Source organism: Schistocerca piceifrons, chromosome X (genome assembly GCF_021461385.2).
Source record: "Schistocerca piceifrons isolate TAMUIC-IGC-003096 chromosome X, iqSchPice1.1, whole genome shotgun sequence".
Lineage (NCBI taxonomy): Eukaryota > Metazoa > Arthropoda > Insecta > Orthoptera > Acrididae > Schistocerca > Schistocerca piceifrons.
The window spans coordinates 850,432,457-850,447,296 of NC_060149.1; the positions used below are offsets into that span (position 1 = coordinate 850,432,457).

Below are 14,840 nucleotides of genomic sequence, written 5' to 3' on the forward strand. Positions count from 1 at the left end.
TCCCTGCTTGCTCCATAATCAGTTATTTCGAGCCACTTGGCGACTGTACCCTTCCTTCCTTCTTCCGGCACAACCTATCACGAGAATGTACTGCGTTCCCGCGAGGTACGAGGCCAACATTACGCGTCGGCAGCACCTCATTCCGGCGCAGGGCGAGAGCGTCGGGCCGACGACAACGTGACAGGCCGAAGGCGTGGGGCGCCGCGAAGGGTGGAATAAAGGAAGTCGTCAGGGGAGCAGCTGTCGCGCGCCGTGGGACACGCACAGCTCGGTGTGCGGTGGGCGGCGTCCCGAATTAGGCGTCTATATTTAGCGGTGGCGGCGCGCGCTCGGCCGGCGAGGCCGCAGTTGGGCGCCGACCCGTCGCCACGACGCTGCTCGCTGCCTTTGTCCGCAGCCGCCGCCGGCTTTCGTGTTAGCGCACTGCCTCACATAAAAAGTTCCGCACCGGCTGACGCGCGCTCCTGTACACCAACTCCAGGCAGGAGAGCCCGTTCCTCCCTGCCGTTATAAGTGTGTGCTAAACCGTGACAAGTCACTGGCTGCCCCTTTTCTGTAATCACGCACAGCAAATATTTCTTCGCACGCTAATTGTTTTCGTAATTTTCTCCCCTACGGCAATGTTATCATCTTTATATAGCGTGGAAAATCTGTGGTGCAGTTAGTAGTAATATCGGCTCAATTTGTTTTTTGTCGGAGCAGCTTACGAGGGACTGGCATGACCAACCACAGTAGCCAAAGGCTTTAGCATAGGAATATTCTGTTCTGGGTATAAGAGAGTGCTTTAACGGATACTCGAGCGGACTTGGTGATATGGGACTAATATGATATTCTATCTTCAGTAGCAGTGAACAAATATAGTGGAGTTTATGTCCGGATTGCAGGTATCACCGCATTAAGGATAGAGCAGGAGGTCGTTTAACGTTCAGCCACGAGAACTAGCAGGTATCTGCAGCACGAGAACTGACTCCGAACTGTAGTGTGTAGGCCGAATTGGGAAATAATTCGTGGTGATACGAGTGTCGAAGCTGAGTCGATGTGAAGCTGTGTGACTGGGTGCTGAGCAGCCACATGTGAGACTCGGCGCGGCCCCATACTTCGGCGCGTGCTGGCTGGGGAACGGGCTCTGCGGGAGACTCCGATGCCGTGCGGCGGCGCAGTGGCCATGTTCTCCTCTCTCAGGCTGAAGCAGAAGGCGGAGGGCCGTGCGCGCCGCGGCTCCACCTGTAAGTCATGCACTAACCTACCACGTGGCTTAGTTACAAACTCCTGGTGCAGATGGTTTCCCGTTGCCTTTTTTCGACGCAAGTACCTGTTTAGTGGGAATTACTGTAGCGAGTACTTTCCGTGTGGTTCAAATGGCTCTGAGCACTATGGGACTTAACTTCTAAGGTCATCAGTCCCCTAGAACTGAGAACTACTTAAACCTAACTAACCTAAGGACATCACACACATCCATGCCCGAGGCAGGATTCGAACCTGCGACCGTAGCGGTCACGCGGACTTTCCGTGTGCAGGGTACTGTATCTATTGCTACGAATGGAAATCAAATAGTGGGTGAAGCTCAGGGCTGGAAGACAGCCTGTTCCTATTGAAGAAAAAAATTGGCGATCCTTAAATACCCACTCAATCGCAATCCATAGTGTACTGTATCCTGGTGCTGTAGGACACAGCATACTTGATATTTAACCCAACACATGGTCTGAAAACTTAACCAGAAAAGACAGGACATCACTTACCTTCCCAAACATTATGAACTGTCATCATCATTTGGTTTTTGGTTTCGAAATTCTAGCAGTAGCCGCGTTTTTACACCATATTATTGCAATTCAGGTTCCTCTCTCATGGGAACAACTGTTGTTTACGAATGCCAACACGTTTCAGCACCTTTGTTTCATCATCAGTGGGTACATTTAGTTAGTTCAGCAAAATGCAGTCACTAATTATTCTAACAAAATTATATCTAAAAACAGTTTACGTCTGTTGTGGTTATTACCTCATTTTCTATGTTGTTGAGTTCTGTATGACCCTCTTTACCTTCTTGTATACCGGAAGCTTCTCGTCACCAAACTGTGACTTTAGATGGTGGGTAAAGAGTTCACTTTGTCTGTAAACGTAATTTTGTTGCGTGAAAATATTGTATGTAATCACACAACAAAATTACTTTTATAGACAAAGAGAATTATTAACTAGACAACCAACTGACAGTAACATAATTTTGTTGCAGATAACAAACGACCAGCATACAGTAATGTAAAGCGGGTCCTATAAAATAAGGTAATAACCACAGTAGACTGGTTTTAGACGTAATTTCGTTACAATAATTATTGCTTAATATATGTTTGCATTTTATAGAACAGATAATGGCACAGAGATGCTGAAACATGTTTGAGAATTTACAAACGACAGTTGTTCGCATAACAGATAGACCTGGATTCCCATGACTGTGAGCATTATTGACTCCTGATTGTCGGTGAAAGTGACGACAATGTAGCTCTATACAAATGGCCGCAACCAGTCACAAAACATAACTATTTCACATGTTTTTATCGGTCCTCTGGTCACAGAACTATGTCTTTCTGACTTCTGTCCATCACCTAGTGCCTTATTACGTTTATATGACACTATACACTATCAGATAATATCAAACCTATCTTAACGTATTACAAGTATTTAAAATTCGTCTTCACAATATCTGAAAAATGCGTATTTATTTTGCCTTACACATTTTCTTTCATTTACTTAAAACATCTAATAGCATTTTTGTCTGATTTCTGCTCACATCTGGTTGAACATTTACCCAGAATATCTTACACGAACACTAACGGCGCAGTATTTTGCCGTGAATCAAGTCAAGAAATGTGTAGTGGTGTAAACAAAACTGAAATTTGGCAAAAAAAGAAAAAATCGTGCCAAACCTAGGAATAGCAGAAGAATCAGCAAGCACGTAACACTTCCAGATACAGGTGAAAATCAGACCAAAATTCTATCACTGACTATGCTTTAAATCGAGTACGGTAATATAAACATGCAGTTTTTTGTAGTTACAAAGGCTGATTTTCAATACCTTTAATTATTGTACAGCAACTACTGATACTATTGCCACACGAATGATGAATTTAGCCTAACTTACACTATTGCAGCAGTTTTTTGGCTATTTCTTAATGCTGATATGGAGAATATGTATGTTCATATGCGTTTTGCTTAACCTTCTTGTGGACAGATTAAAATTTTATTTGGCTCTACCCATTATCTATAGTCTTCTTACTGATTATGTTCGTTTATTTATTGAACTGTTCTGTATTCAATGTGAATTTAGAGGCTTTCTGGACAAAGGAATTGGATGCAGCTTCCTTTAATCGCTTTGGATGTGTAGAATTTGCGGCCGTGAGGGTTGCACACAAAAGCAACAGACAGACTATTACAATGGTGTAGTTTGGGATAAGATCAACTTTATTTTGTAGTGTGTAAATATGCTTTACGCTGGAGTTACACATAATAACGTACCATAAATGGGCGAATGTCCAAAACACATAGTTTTATGACCATATGATTAATTAAAACACGTTAGTTGACAAATTTATTCTGCCTTACACATGTAGGTAAGCTTTCTTCCCAAGTTTGAGTAGAAAATATTTCTCCTAACTACACGATCCGAACCGCATATTTTGTGACCAGTTGGTAATAAGCGCCCAGAATTTAGAAACTTTGGCAAAGATTCATTAGGATTGTTATTTACACTGAGTGTATTTCCCGCATGCATAGTGTGTCGTTACATAAGGGGCATGTTTGAAAATACGGAAAAAAACACAAAATAACTTTCAGTCTTATTCTACTTTAGTGATTCAAAAAACATGCAATGGGGGCGTGTCTTGAATCTCAGCACTGATAGCAAATAATATCTAACCAGTATAGTTTAATCAGCTAGAAGATTGTGACCACATACGTATGTGTTGTGATCCATTTCTTAGGAAGCACACTAGCCGCAGTTCGTCGGAAAATGGCTTATGCTACTGATCGATAAGCAACCAGAGGCAGGAGGTGCTAGGTGCCCATTTTAAGCTAGTGGTCGAAGATATCTCAGGTGTAGTCGATAGATGTGATACATGGAGTGTTTGTGATCCAGGACATCAACTGAAATTCATAATTACACTCGTCAAGCTAGTATAGGATGATTCTGAACATGTGACACATGAAACCACTCTATTGTAAAGTGTCACAGGAGGTGGTAAGGTCAAGGCAGATCCAGGAGACTGTCCACTGTGGCGTAAGATGGCTACCCACTCCAATGGATACGGCAAGCATTCTCCTACAACACAGTGTCTGCTGAGTCGTTCATGGCTGTAATTTAATAGAAAGCAAGGCTCATTTGCCCAAGTACTCGTTCACATTCTTCCGCGATTCCGTCACAGTGTGTCCCTGACGGTGTCGTGGGCTATCCGACCAGGGGATTTGTGACCTGCAAAGTCAACATGGTGGTGTTGTTGCGGTCGTCAGTCCGTAGACTGGTTTATGCTGCTCTTCTCGCTACTTTAACCGTTGGAAGCTTCTTCATCTTCGAAGAACAAGAACTACTGCAATCCACATCCATTTGAAATGCTTACTGTACTCGTCTCTTTCTCTCCGACTGAAATTCCCCCCCCCCCCCCCCCCCCACACACACACACGCTTCTCTCCAATACTAACCTGATGATTCCTTGATGTATGAGAATGTGTCATGTCAACAGTTCCCTCCTTTTGGTGCCAAGTTACCCCATTAATTGCTTTTATCCCTAACTCTATTCGGTACCCTCTCATTAGTTACGTGAGCTACCCATATAATTTTCAGCTTCCTTTTGTAAAACTAAATCTCAACAGCTTCTGTTGTCTTCTTGTCTGAAATCTTTATCGCCCACGTTTGAGTTGCGTACAAGGCTACACATCAGACAAATGCCTTCAAAAATACTTCCTAACATATACATTTTATATGTGATGTTAGTAAAATTTATCTTCTTCAGAATTGCTTTTCTTGCCATTGCCAGTCTACATTTTATATGCTCTCTACTTCGACCATCATCAGTTATTTTATTGCCCAAATAGCAAAACTCATCAACTTATTTTAGTGTCTCATTTCCTAATCTAATTCCCTCAGCATCGCCTGACTTAAATTGACTACAATCCATTGCCATTGTTTTGCTTTGGTTAATGTTCATTTTATATCGTCCTTTCAAGGCACTGTCCATTCCGTTCAACTGCACTTCCAAGTCCCTTGCTGTCTCTGACAGAATTACAATCTCACTGTCAAACGTCACAGCTTTTATTTCTTCTCCCTGAGTTTAAATTACTTCTCTAATTTTTTCTTTGGCTTCCTTCATTCCTTGCTCAATCTACGGATTGAATATAATCGGGCGTAGGCTACAATCCTGTCTCAAGGCCTTCCCAACCACTGCTTCCCTTTCATTTCCTTCGAATCTTATCACTGCCGTCTGGTTTCTGTGCAATTGTATACTACCTTTCGATCCTTGTGTTTTACCCCTGATACCTGAGCCGAAACAAGGCCCCGGGAGTAGACAACATTCCATTAGAACTAGTGACAGCCTTGGGAAAGCCAGTCCTGGCAAAACTCTACCATCTGGTGAGCAAAATGTATGACAGGCGAAATACCCTCGGACTTCAAGAAGAATATAATAATTCCAATCCCAAAGAAAGCAGGTGTTGGCAGATGTGAAAATTACCGAACTATCAGTTTAATAAGTCACAGCTGCAAAATACTAACACGAATTCTTTACAGACGAATGGAAAAACTGGTAGAAGCCGACCTCGGGGAAGATCAGTTTGGATTCCGTAGAAATATCGGAACACGTGAGGCAATACTGACCTTACGACTTGTCTTAGAAGTTGTAGACTTAGAGAAAGCTTTTGACAATGTTGACTGGAATACTCTTTTTCAAATTCTAAAGGTGGCAAGGGTAAAATACAGGGAGCGAAAGGCTATTTACAATTTGTACAGAAACCAGATGGCAGTTATAAGAGTCGAGGGGCATGAAAGGGAAGGAGTGGTTCAAATGGCTCTGAGCACTATGGGACTCAACTGCTGAGGTCATTAGTCCCCTAGAACTTAGAACTAGTTAAACCTAACTAACCTAAGGACATCACAAACATCCATGCCCGAGGCAGGATTCGAACCTGCGACCGTAGCGGTCTTGCGGTTCCAGACTGCAGCGCCTTTAACCGCACGGCCACTTCGGCCGGCGGAAGGAGTGGTTGGGAAGGGAGTGAGACAGGGTTGTAGCCTCTCCCCGATGTTATTCAATCTGTATATTGAGCAAGCTGTAAAGGAAACAAAAGAAAAATTCGGAGTAGGTATTAAAATCCATGGAGAAGAAATAAAAACTTTGAGGTTCGTTGATGACATTGTAATTCTGTCAGAGACAGTAAAGGACTTGGAAGAGCAGTTAAACGGAATGGACAGTGTCTTGAAAGGAGAATATAAGATGAACATCAACAAAAGCAAAAGGAGGATAATGGAATGTAGTCGAATTAAGTCGGGTGATGCTGAGGGAATTAGTTTAGGAAATGAGACACTTAAAGTAGTAAATGAATTTTGCTGTTTGGGGAGCAAAATAACTGATTATGGTCGAAGTAGAGAAGATATAAAATGTAGACTGGCAATGGCAAGGAAAGCGTTTCTGAAGAAGAGAAATTTGTTATCATCGAGTATAGATTTAAGTGTCAGGAAGTCGTTTCTGAAAGTATTTGTATGGAGTGTAGCCATGTATGGAAGTGAATCATGGACGATAAATAGTTTGGACAGGAAGAGAATAGAAGCTTTCGAAATGTGGTGCTACAGAAGAATGCTGAAGATTAGATGGGTAGATCACATAACTAATGAGGAGGTATTGAATAGAAGTGGGGAGAAGAGGAGTTTGTGGCACAACTGGACGAGAAGAAGGGGCGGTTGGTAGGACATGTTCTGAGGCATCAAGGGATCACAAATTTAGCATTGGAGGGCAGTGTGGAGGGTAAAAATCGTAGAGGGAGACCAAGAGATGAATACACTAAACAGATTCAGAAGGATGTAGGTTGCAGTAGGTACTGGGAGATGAAGAAACTTGCACAGGATAGGGTAGCATGGAGAGCTGCATCAAACCAGTCTCAGGACTGAAGACCACAACAACAACAACAACCTTCAAAATTTTAAAAAATGAATTCCAGTCCACATTGTCAAAAGCTTTCTCTAAATGTAGGGAAGGTATGAACGTAAGTTTGCTTTTCTTTATTCTACCTTGTAAGATAATTCGAAGGGGCAGTATTGTCCCGCATGTTCTCCGGTACCCAAACTGATCTTCTCCGAAGTCGGCTTCTACCTTTTTTCCATCCTGTAGATACACTGAAACCTCCTGGTAGATTAAAACTGTGTGCCGGACCGAGACTCGAACTCGGGACCTTTGCCTTTCGCGGTCTATTGCTCTACCATCTGAGCCACCCAAGCACGACTCATGCTCTGTCTTCACATCTTCAGTTCTGCCAGTATCTCGTCTCCTACATTCCAAACTTCACAGAAGCTCTCCTGCGAACCTTGCAGAACTAGCACTCCTGGAACAATGGATATTGCGGAGACATGGCTGAGCCACAGCCTAGGGGATGTTTTCAGAATTAATTTTCTCTAGAACTAATAGTTTGTGCGCAGAGAGCGCGAGAATGTTGAAATACTTGCTGTACGCGCATGCGCTCTAGCTTATGTAGTTTTTGCAGGCCAATTTTTTGGTAGTTTCTGACCACCAGTGTCCCGCATCAAAATTTTGGTCTCAACTTGCTACCTCAATATGCTACCATCTGTGAGAAGACACGGCTTCCCTTTCGTTGTTGTAACTGTTTCCACTAGTTACTGTATGGGGACCTCAAGTAGTTTAGGCCTACGAAACGATAAAGAAATGAAGGCTGTCGTTGAGGGCACTGTCTGACTGAGACAACACATCCAGTGCAAGTGAATTGGTGGCGTAAATCAGCTGTGGGATCGGAAAACCCACTGTGCAAAACTGTTTGATCGAAAGTCCCAGGGTACATGCGGTACCTACATAAGGGTCAGAAACACAACGGTCGGAAAGCACATATAGCGTCTGTACCACAGCAATCAAAACTGACGCTCTCGTCGGCGATCAAGTGCAAATGACAAGGTAATCTGCTGCGAAACACTATTTGCAACAATGTGCGAAGATCCGTTTGCTCTGGATTACTCGCACCTCCCGTTGAAGCAGTTCGCTACACCGCAGAGTACTAACCATTAAGGGGAAAGCTCCTACACTCAAGTTTCTGGACGCAGCATAATCAGAGCTAGTTGACTCTGTCATCCATTCGCTTAACGATGACGTGCGAAAATAGACATCGACTTTTCGCATCACACCCTGATATGGACGTTGGGCGATCACAAAGTGCTCACAGTTTGCATTGAATAATTTTTCTATATCCTCGGCACCTGTTACAGAACTTTCGTATCATAGTCACGTACCATCTAGGTGATCTATCCCATGCACATTGCCTCCGTAAGATGGATGGTCCACAGTGTTCTGCCTAAACAGTGTACTGCATCAGTTGCTTAAAGTAAGTAGGATACGAGAAATGGTGTTAGCTATCAGAGAGCTCTATCGTAGGAAATCAGTGATCAGATTGAGCTCTCCATCATTAACATATTTTTATTCGGACTGGAAAGAGTCTTTCAGTCGTCTGCATAAAGTCAGCATAAAACTGGTGGGGTAATTTTCTTACAAGGTACTGTCCGAAGTGAAATGGTCTTTAATTTCAGCTTCGGAAATGTATTAGGCAGAAAGAAACACTCGTAGTTTTTTTAAAAAAATACCTATAAACATTGAGAATGCTAAAAACCCCTTTCTAGAATCGAATTCCAGAGTTATGCCACGTTACAGCACTCTCTACATCAAGGAGAAATTTATAGTTCGTACTTTATCATATGGAATTATTTTACTTATTTGTGACTGGTGTAAAAGTGCATACAGTTTTTTTTCCGTCAAGTATGACGTTCATGTGTTAAATAACATTTATAAATCATCGTATAACTTTTTCTAGTAGGGCATTGCTTGTCGTCGTCATAAGGAATAGTAGAGACAATTCAACTTAGCACTAACTTTTCTACTAACTATATTTGTAACACAAACTACTTGTGAGATGTATGTCAGTATACAATTTCCGAAAAATTTCTGAGTGAAGTAAAGGATGTAAATTTTAAGAACCAGCTACACGAACGTCGAAGTGACCTGTCTGGGTCAACAAGTCGCCGTCCTCAAGATCTAATATTACAACTGAATTAGGTTCGGCTCATTAAACCAAAGTACCTCAGGTTCATATATCTTCTCTGGTTGTTGACACAGGAGGACAGCCTTCGGCTTCCTGATTATTGCATTCGAAAGGAATAATTGATATATTTCGGATTAACACAAGTTCATTTGGCATGCACATTCATCTACAGACGATATTTGCTGTCAACAATCCATTGATGTCTGGGGGCAACGAGATATTACATTACTAGTAATTTCTTTTCCTGTTGCATTCCCAAACAGAGCTGGTGACACACAATTATCTATATACCACCGTTAGAGCCCCAATTTATCTTACCTTATCTAGGTCATCCTTATGGGAAATGCACGCTGGCTGCATAGAATCGTTCTGCAGTTAGATTCCAATGCCGATTCTCTAAAGTTTTTCAACAGTGTTCCTCGAAAAGAACGTCGCCTTCATTTCAGGAATTCCAGTTCGAATTCCCAAAGCATCTCCGTAATATTTGCGTGTTGATCCAACCTACCGATAACAAATCTAGCAGCCCACATCTGATTTTCTTCGATGTCTTCATTTAATCCGACTTGGTGGGGATCCCAAACACGCTGGCAGTACACAAGAATGGGTCGCACTTGTGTTCCATACGCCGTTTTTTTTACAGATGAATCACATTTCCCTAACATTCTCCCAATAATCAGAAGTCGATCATTCGCCTTCCATACAACACTCCTTCTGTATTCACGGCCCTCTGAAAAACTTTAGAAATCACAAGTGGTTAGGAATTAAACTTGTGATTGTGTATATTACATTCGTGTCTCTTTTAACGAAATACTTTAACTAACGCATGTATTATCAGCCTGAAAACTGATCGCATCTAAAAGATGCATTCCGCGAGTGACGAAGTTTAACTTTAATGTATGGTCCAATGATCTTCTAACTCTACTTGAAATTTCAGCAAGCCTATATGAGTCTACTCTCAAGTGTTCTACACTGACACCATGAGACGTAACTGACTGGGAACAGTCACTTTAACACTTCTGCATAATTCTCTATTAATGTGCCAGTATTTGACAAGAACCTTTTACCGAACATTTCATACAACTGTAGTGGCACCCACATTGCCGCAATGGTAACACCGGTTCCCGTCAGATCACCGAAGTTAAGCGCTGTTGGGCTTGGCAAACACTTGAATGTGCGACCTTCCGGCTGCTGACAGCTGTTGGCAAGCGGAGTGCACTCAGCCTTTGTGAAGCAAATTGAGGAGCTACTTGGTTGAGAAGTAGCGGCTCCGGTCACGAAAATTGACAATGGAGGGGAGAGCGGTGTGCTGACCACATGCCCCTCCCTATTCGCATACAGTGACGTCAACAGGCTGAGGGTAACAGGGCGGCTGTTCAGTACCGTTGGGCCTCCTGAGGCTTTTTCGGACAGACTTTAGTTGAGTTTTAATTCAGTGGCACCCACAGAAGAGACTTACACTACTGGCCGTTAAAATTGCTACACCACGAAGAAATGCAGATGATAAACGGGTATTCATTGGACAAATATATTATACTAGAACTGACATGTGATTACATTTTCACGCAAATTGGGTGCATAGATCCTGAGAAATCAGTACCCAGAACAACCACCTCTGGCCGTAATAGCGGCCTTGATACGCCTGGGCATTGAGTCCAACAGAGCTTGAATGGCGTGTACAGGTACAGCTGCCCATGCAGCTTCAACACGATACCACAGTCCATCAAGAGTAGTGACTGGCGTATTGTGACGAGCCAGTTGTTCGGCCACCATTGACCAGACGTTTTCAATTGGTGAGAGATCTGGAGAATGTGCTGGCAAGGGCAGCAGTCGAACATCTTCTGTATCCAGAAAGGCCCGTACAGGACCTGCAACATGCGGCCGTGCACTATCCTGCTGAAATGTAGGGTTTCGCAGGGATCGAATGAAGGGTAGAGCCACGGGTCGTAACACATCTGAAATGTAACGCCCACTGTTCAAAGTGCCGTCAATGCGAACAAGAGGTGACCGAGACGTGTAACCAATGACACCCCATACCATCACGCCCGGTGATAAGCCAGTATGGCGATGACGAATACACGCTTCCAATGTGCGTTTACCGCGATGTCGCCAAACACGGATGCGACCATCATGATGCTGTAAACAGAACCTGGATTCATTCGAAAAAATGACGTTTTGCCATTCGTGCAAGCAGGTTCGTCATTGAGTACACCATCGCAGGCGCTCCTGTCTGTGATGCAGCGTCTAGGGTAACCGCAGCCATGGTCATGGAGCTGCTGCAAACGTCGTCTAACTGTTCGTGCAGATAGTTGTTGTGTTCCAAACGTCCCCATTTGTTGACTGAGGGATCGAGACGTGGCTGCACGATCCCTTACAGCCATGCGGATAAGATACCTGTCATCTCGACTGCTAGTGATACGAGGCCGTTGGGATCTAGCACGGCGTTCCGTATTACCCTCCTGAACCCACCGATTCCATATTCTGCTAACAGTGACTGGATCTCTACCAACGCGAGCAGCAATGTCGCGATACGATGAACCGCAATCTCGATAGGCTACAGTTCGACCTTTATCAAAGTCGGAAACGTGATGGTACGCATTTCTCCTCCTTACACGAGGCATCACAACAACGTTTCACCAAGCAACGCCGGTCAACTGCTGTTTGTGTATGAGAAATCGGCTGGAAACTTCCCTCATGTCAGCACGTTGTAGGTGTCGCCACCGGCGCCAACCTTGTGTGAATGCTCTGAAAAGCTAATCATTTGCATATCACAGCCTCTTCTTCCTGCCGGTTAAATTTCGCGTCTGTAGCACGTCATATTCGTGGTATAGCAATTTTAATGGCCAGTAGTGTAATATGTTGAATACTTTTTCCGCCCTGACTAACTGATTATCGTTCGTGATTCTGGCGTTAATCTGAAAGACAGAAGGAATATTACAATATGACGATTTTTGTTTAGTCTTCTCTTAGTCACCAGACCGTAATTCTTGGTTTTCCGTTGTTTATCTCAATTTTGCTCCTACATGTCAATATCGGTAATAAGTTACTGACCTTTGAATGACTACGTCAGGTGTACACTCATGTTCAGAAAAAACAAAACACCTTGAACGACTATAGACAGGACATTCATATTCACAGGAGATGGACATTAGTATGTTCTGCAGAAATGATTAGCATTTGAACCATGTCGACCCGCGGGTTCAAGGACAACATCGATATCGCGGCGCAACACCACCTACTTTCAAATGTACCTGCGGCTCTCGTTGTCGCTGTATACCGAAAGTAATGGATCAGTGTGACTAGAGCACACACACAGGATGCCTCGCCAGACGTATGCGCGAACGGCACCGTCAAATCAGTGTGTTTGAAAGAGGACTCGTTAACAGCATGAGAAAATGTGATGCATCCATCCCGGAAATTGCTGCTCGTGTGGGACGAAGTGTTTCGGCAGTGCAACTGTTGTGTGCAGAATCGTGCACGGAAGGTCGTAGAACACGACGAGATGGGTCAGACTGCTCCACCCAGACCACCACCCGAGAAGATCGACACCTCATCCGAATGGCATTGCAGGACAGATTTGCGTCCTCCTCGGCTCTGACGCAACAGTGGAACAGTGTAACACATCGTACAATGTCAGGGCTGATAGTCCTTCACAGTTTATTACACCATGCGTTACGTACGCGTGGTCCACTTCTCCCCTACCTTTGACAAATGTGCAGTATGATGCTAGACGGCAATGGTGTATGGAACGATGTCACTGGGGCGGGAATGACATCAGATAGTGTTTTCGGACGAATCGAGGTTCTGTTTGTTTGAAAATAATGGCCACATTTTGGTTCGCCGCAGACAGGGGAGTGGCATCACTGTGACTGCATTCGCACAAGACATACAGTGAGAACTCGAGGCCTCATGGTGCGGGGTGCTATTGGGTAAAACCACAAATCACAGTTGGTACGTATCCAAGACGCTGTTTCCAGCATCACCTGCGACACGTAGCCATACCCTTTCTGCAAAAAACCTCTGAAGCCATTTTTCAGCAAGACAATGCACGACCACATGTTGCTGCACAAGCACGTGCCTTCTTGGTGTCACTGGATGATAGCCTTTGGCCCTGGCCAGGCAGATCACCAGACTTGCCGCCAATCGGAAATGTGTGGCATATGGTGAAACGACGAGTGCAATGCTGTGACCCAACGCCAACCACCACAGATGAGCTTTGAAACCAGGTGAACGCAGCATGGATGGCTATACCACACGAGGCCATTCGCGCCTTATACACCTCGATTCCCTCAAGCATGGAACATGTTATCAGGGCCCATGGCGGATGCTGTTCCTTCCAGGCAACAGCACACATGCCGAACCGAGGTGGTCGTGTCCTGACACACGACAGAGGGAAGACAGGTGGTTTGTGTTAAGTCTGCAATTTCCGACCGGTGATGAGCAAATACAGAAAGACCAATTCCCAGTGAAGGCAACCTGGTGACTTGGATCAGCGCCACACACTGCCACAGGGCACCTACGAGAGACGCAGATTCCGGGACTCGACAGGATGCTTGCAGCAACAGACTCATAGCATTCAGGGGCCTGATTATCACTATATATTTGCGATCAGCCTAACTAATACAATGAAGGCTAATTTTGAACATTAGAAAAAGTGAAGGAGGCAATTGGTTGTACAACAAAAGTCAGTGTCTGAAGCCACGGGGTGGGTGACAACAGAAGCAGCGAACACTATCAACACGTTAAGTACAAACTTGAGAGCAGCACTACAAGTGACAAAAATAGACATGTCGGAGCTTACCGAGGCTGGCCACGAGCGACACGGGGTCAGCGTGCCAGGGATCTGAGAACTCCCTCTGAATACAAAAACATAGGTTTTTAAAGAATTGTGGTGCCGCACCATTTGTCCCTTCCTATAGTCGAGCCACCAATCCACCGGCACCCCACAAGCGTCGGCCAATCTGGCGATTCGCTGCACCTCCAGGGCGCCCCTGTCCAACCACATTTAGATTCCTCCCCTACTCCTACTCGGTAGGAAGGAATGCTTCTGTATTTTACATTAACATACACCAAGTTTGGTATCAACAGCGTTCAGCTGAAAGCTAAACGTCACTGCCACTCCTATTATGGCCAGCAACAACCGTGTTTTACGTCACCTGGCCCCGCCCTCCTTCCTTCAGTGGGTGGGGACTACTGTTGTACTACTCTAACCTGTGTAAACCCACTGACGTTGCAGTTCTCAGGAGCAAGTACCAAGCTTACTGCCTCTACAAAGACGTGCCTTTTCGTGGCCATCTTCTATAGTGACACCTTATAACAGCGTCTAGAGTGTGGATGGAATTACAATTTAATTCTCTGAAGTGAAATTTCTCCCCTGGGACAGCTGCCCAGAGTGTCTGCAATTTGCAGGGTTCTGGTGTTACTATTTATCTCCAATAACCTAAACGCTATCACTTTTGCCTGCTCTCCGCAATGTGTCTCTGGTTTGATACCTTCGGGTGCCCTTGATGGCTCCCAACAGCCTTAAGCTTGTCAACATTCAAGTCATTATG

The 14,840-nt window shown here is 44.4% G+C and overlaps 1 protein-coding gene across 2 annotated transcripts in view; it reads left to right on the top strand.

Moving 5' to 3' along the window:
* Positions 1 to 365: 365 nt before the first annotated feature.
* LOC124722935 (glutamate receptor-interacting protein 2) overlaps positions 366 to 14,840 on the top strand; it is a 454,066-nt gene continuing 439,591 nt past the window's right edge. For both annotated transcript variants that reach the window (XM_047248095.1, XM_047248096.1), the window contains exon 1: positions 366 to 1,226. In XM_047248095.1, the coding sequence (XP_047104051.1) occupies positions 1,142 to 1,226 (85 nt within the window). In that variant the 5' untranslated portion in view covers positions 366 to 1,141. The remainder of the gene's footprint in view (positions 1,227 to 14,840) is intronic.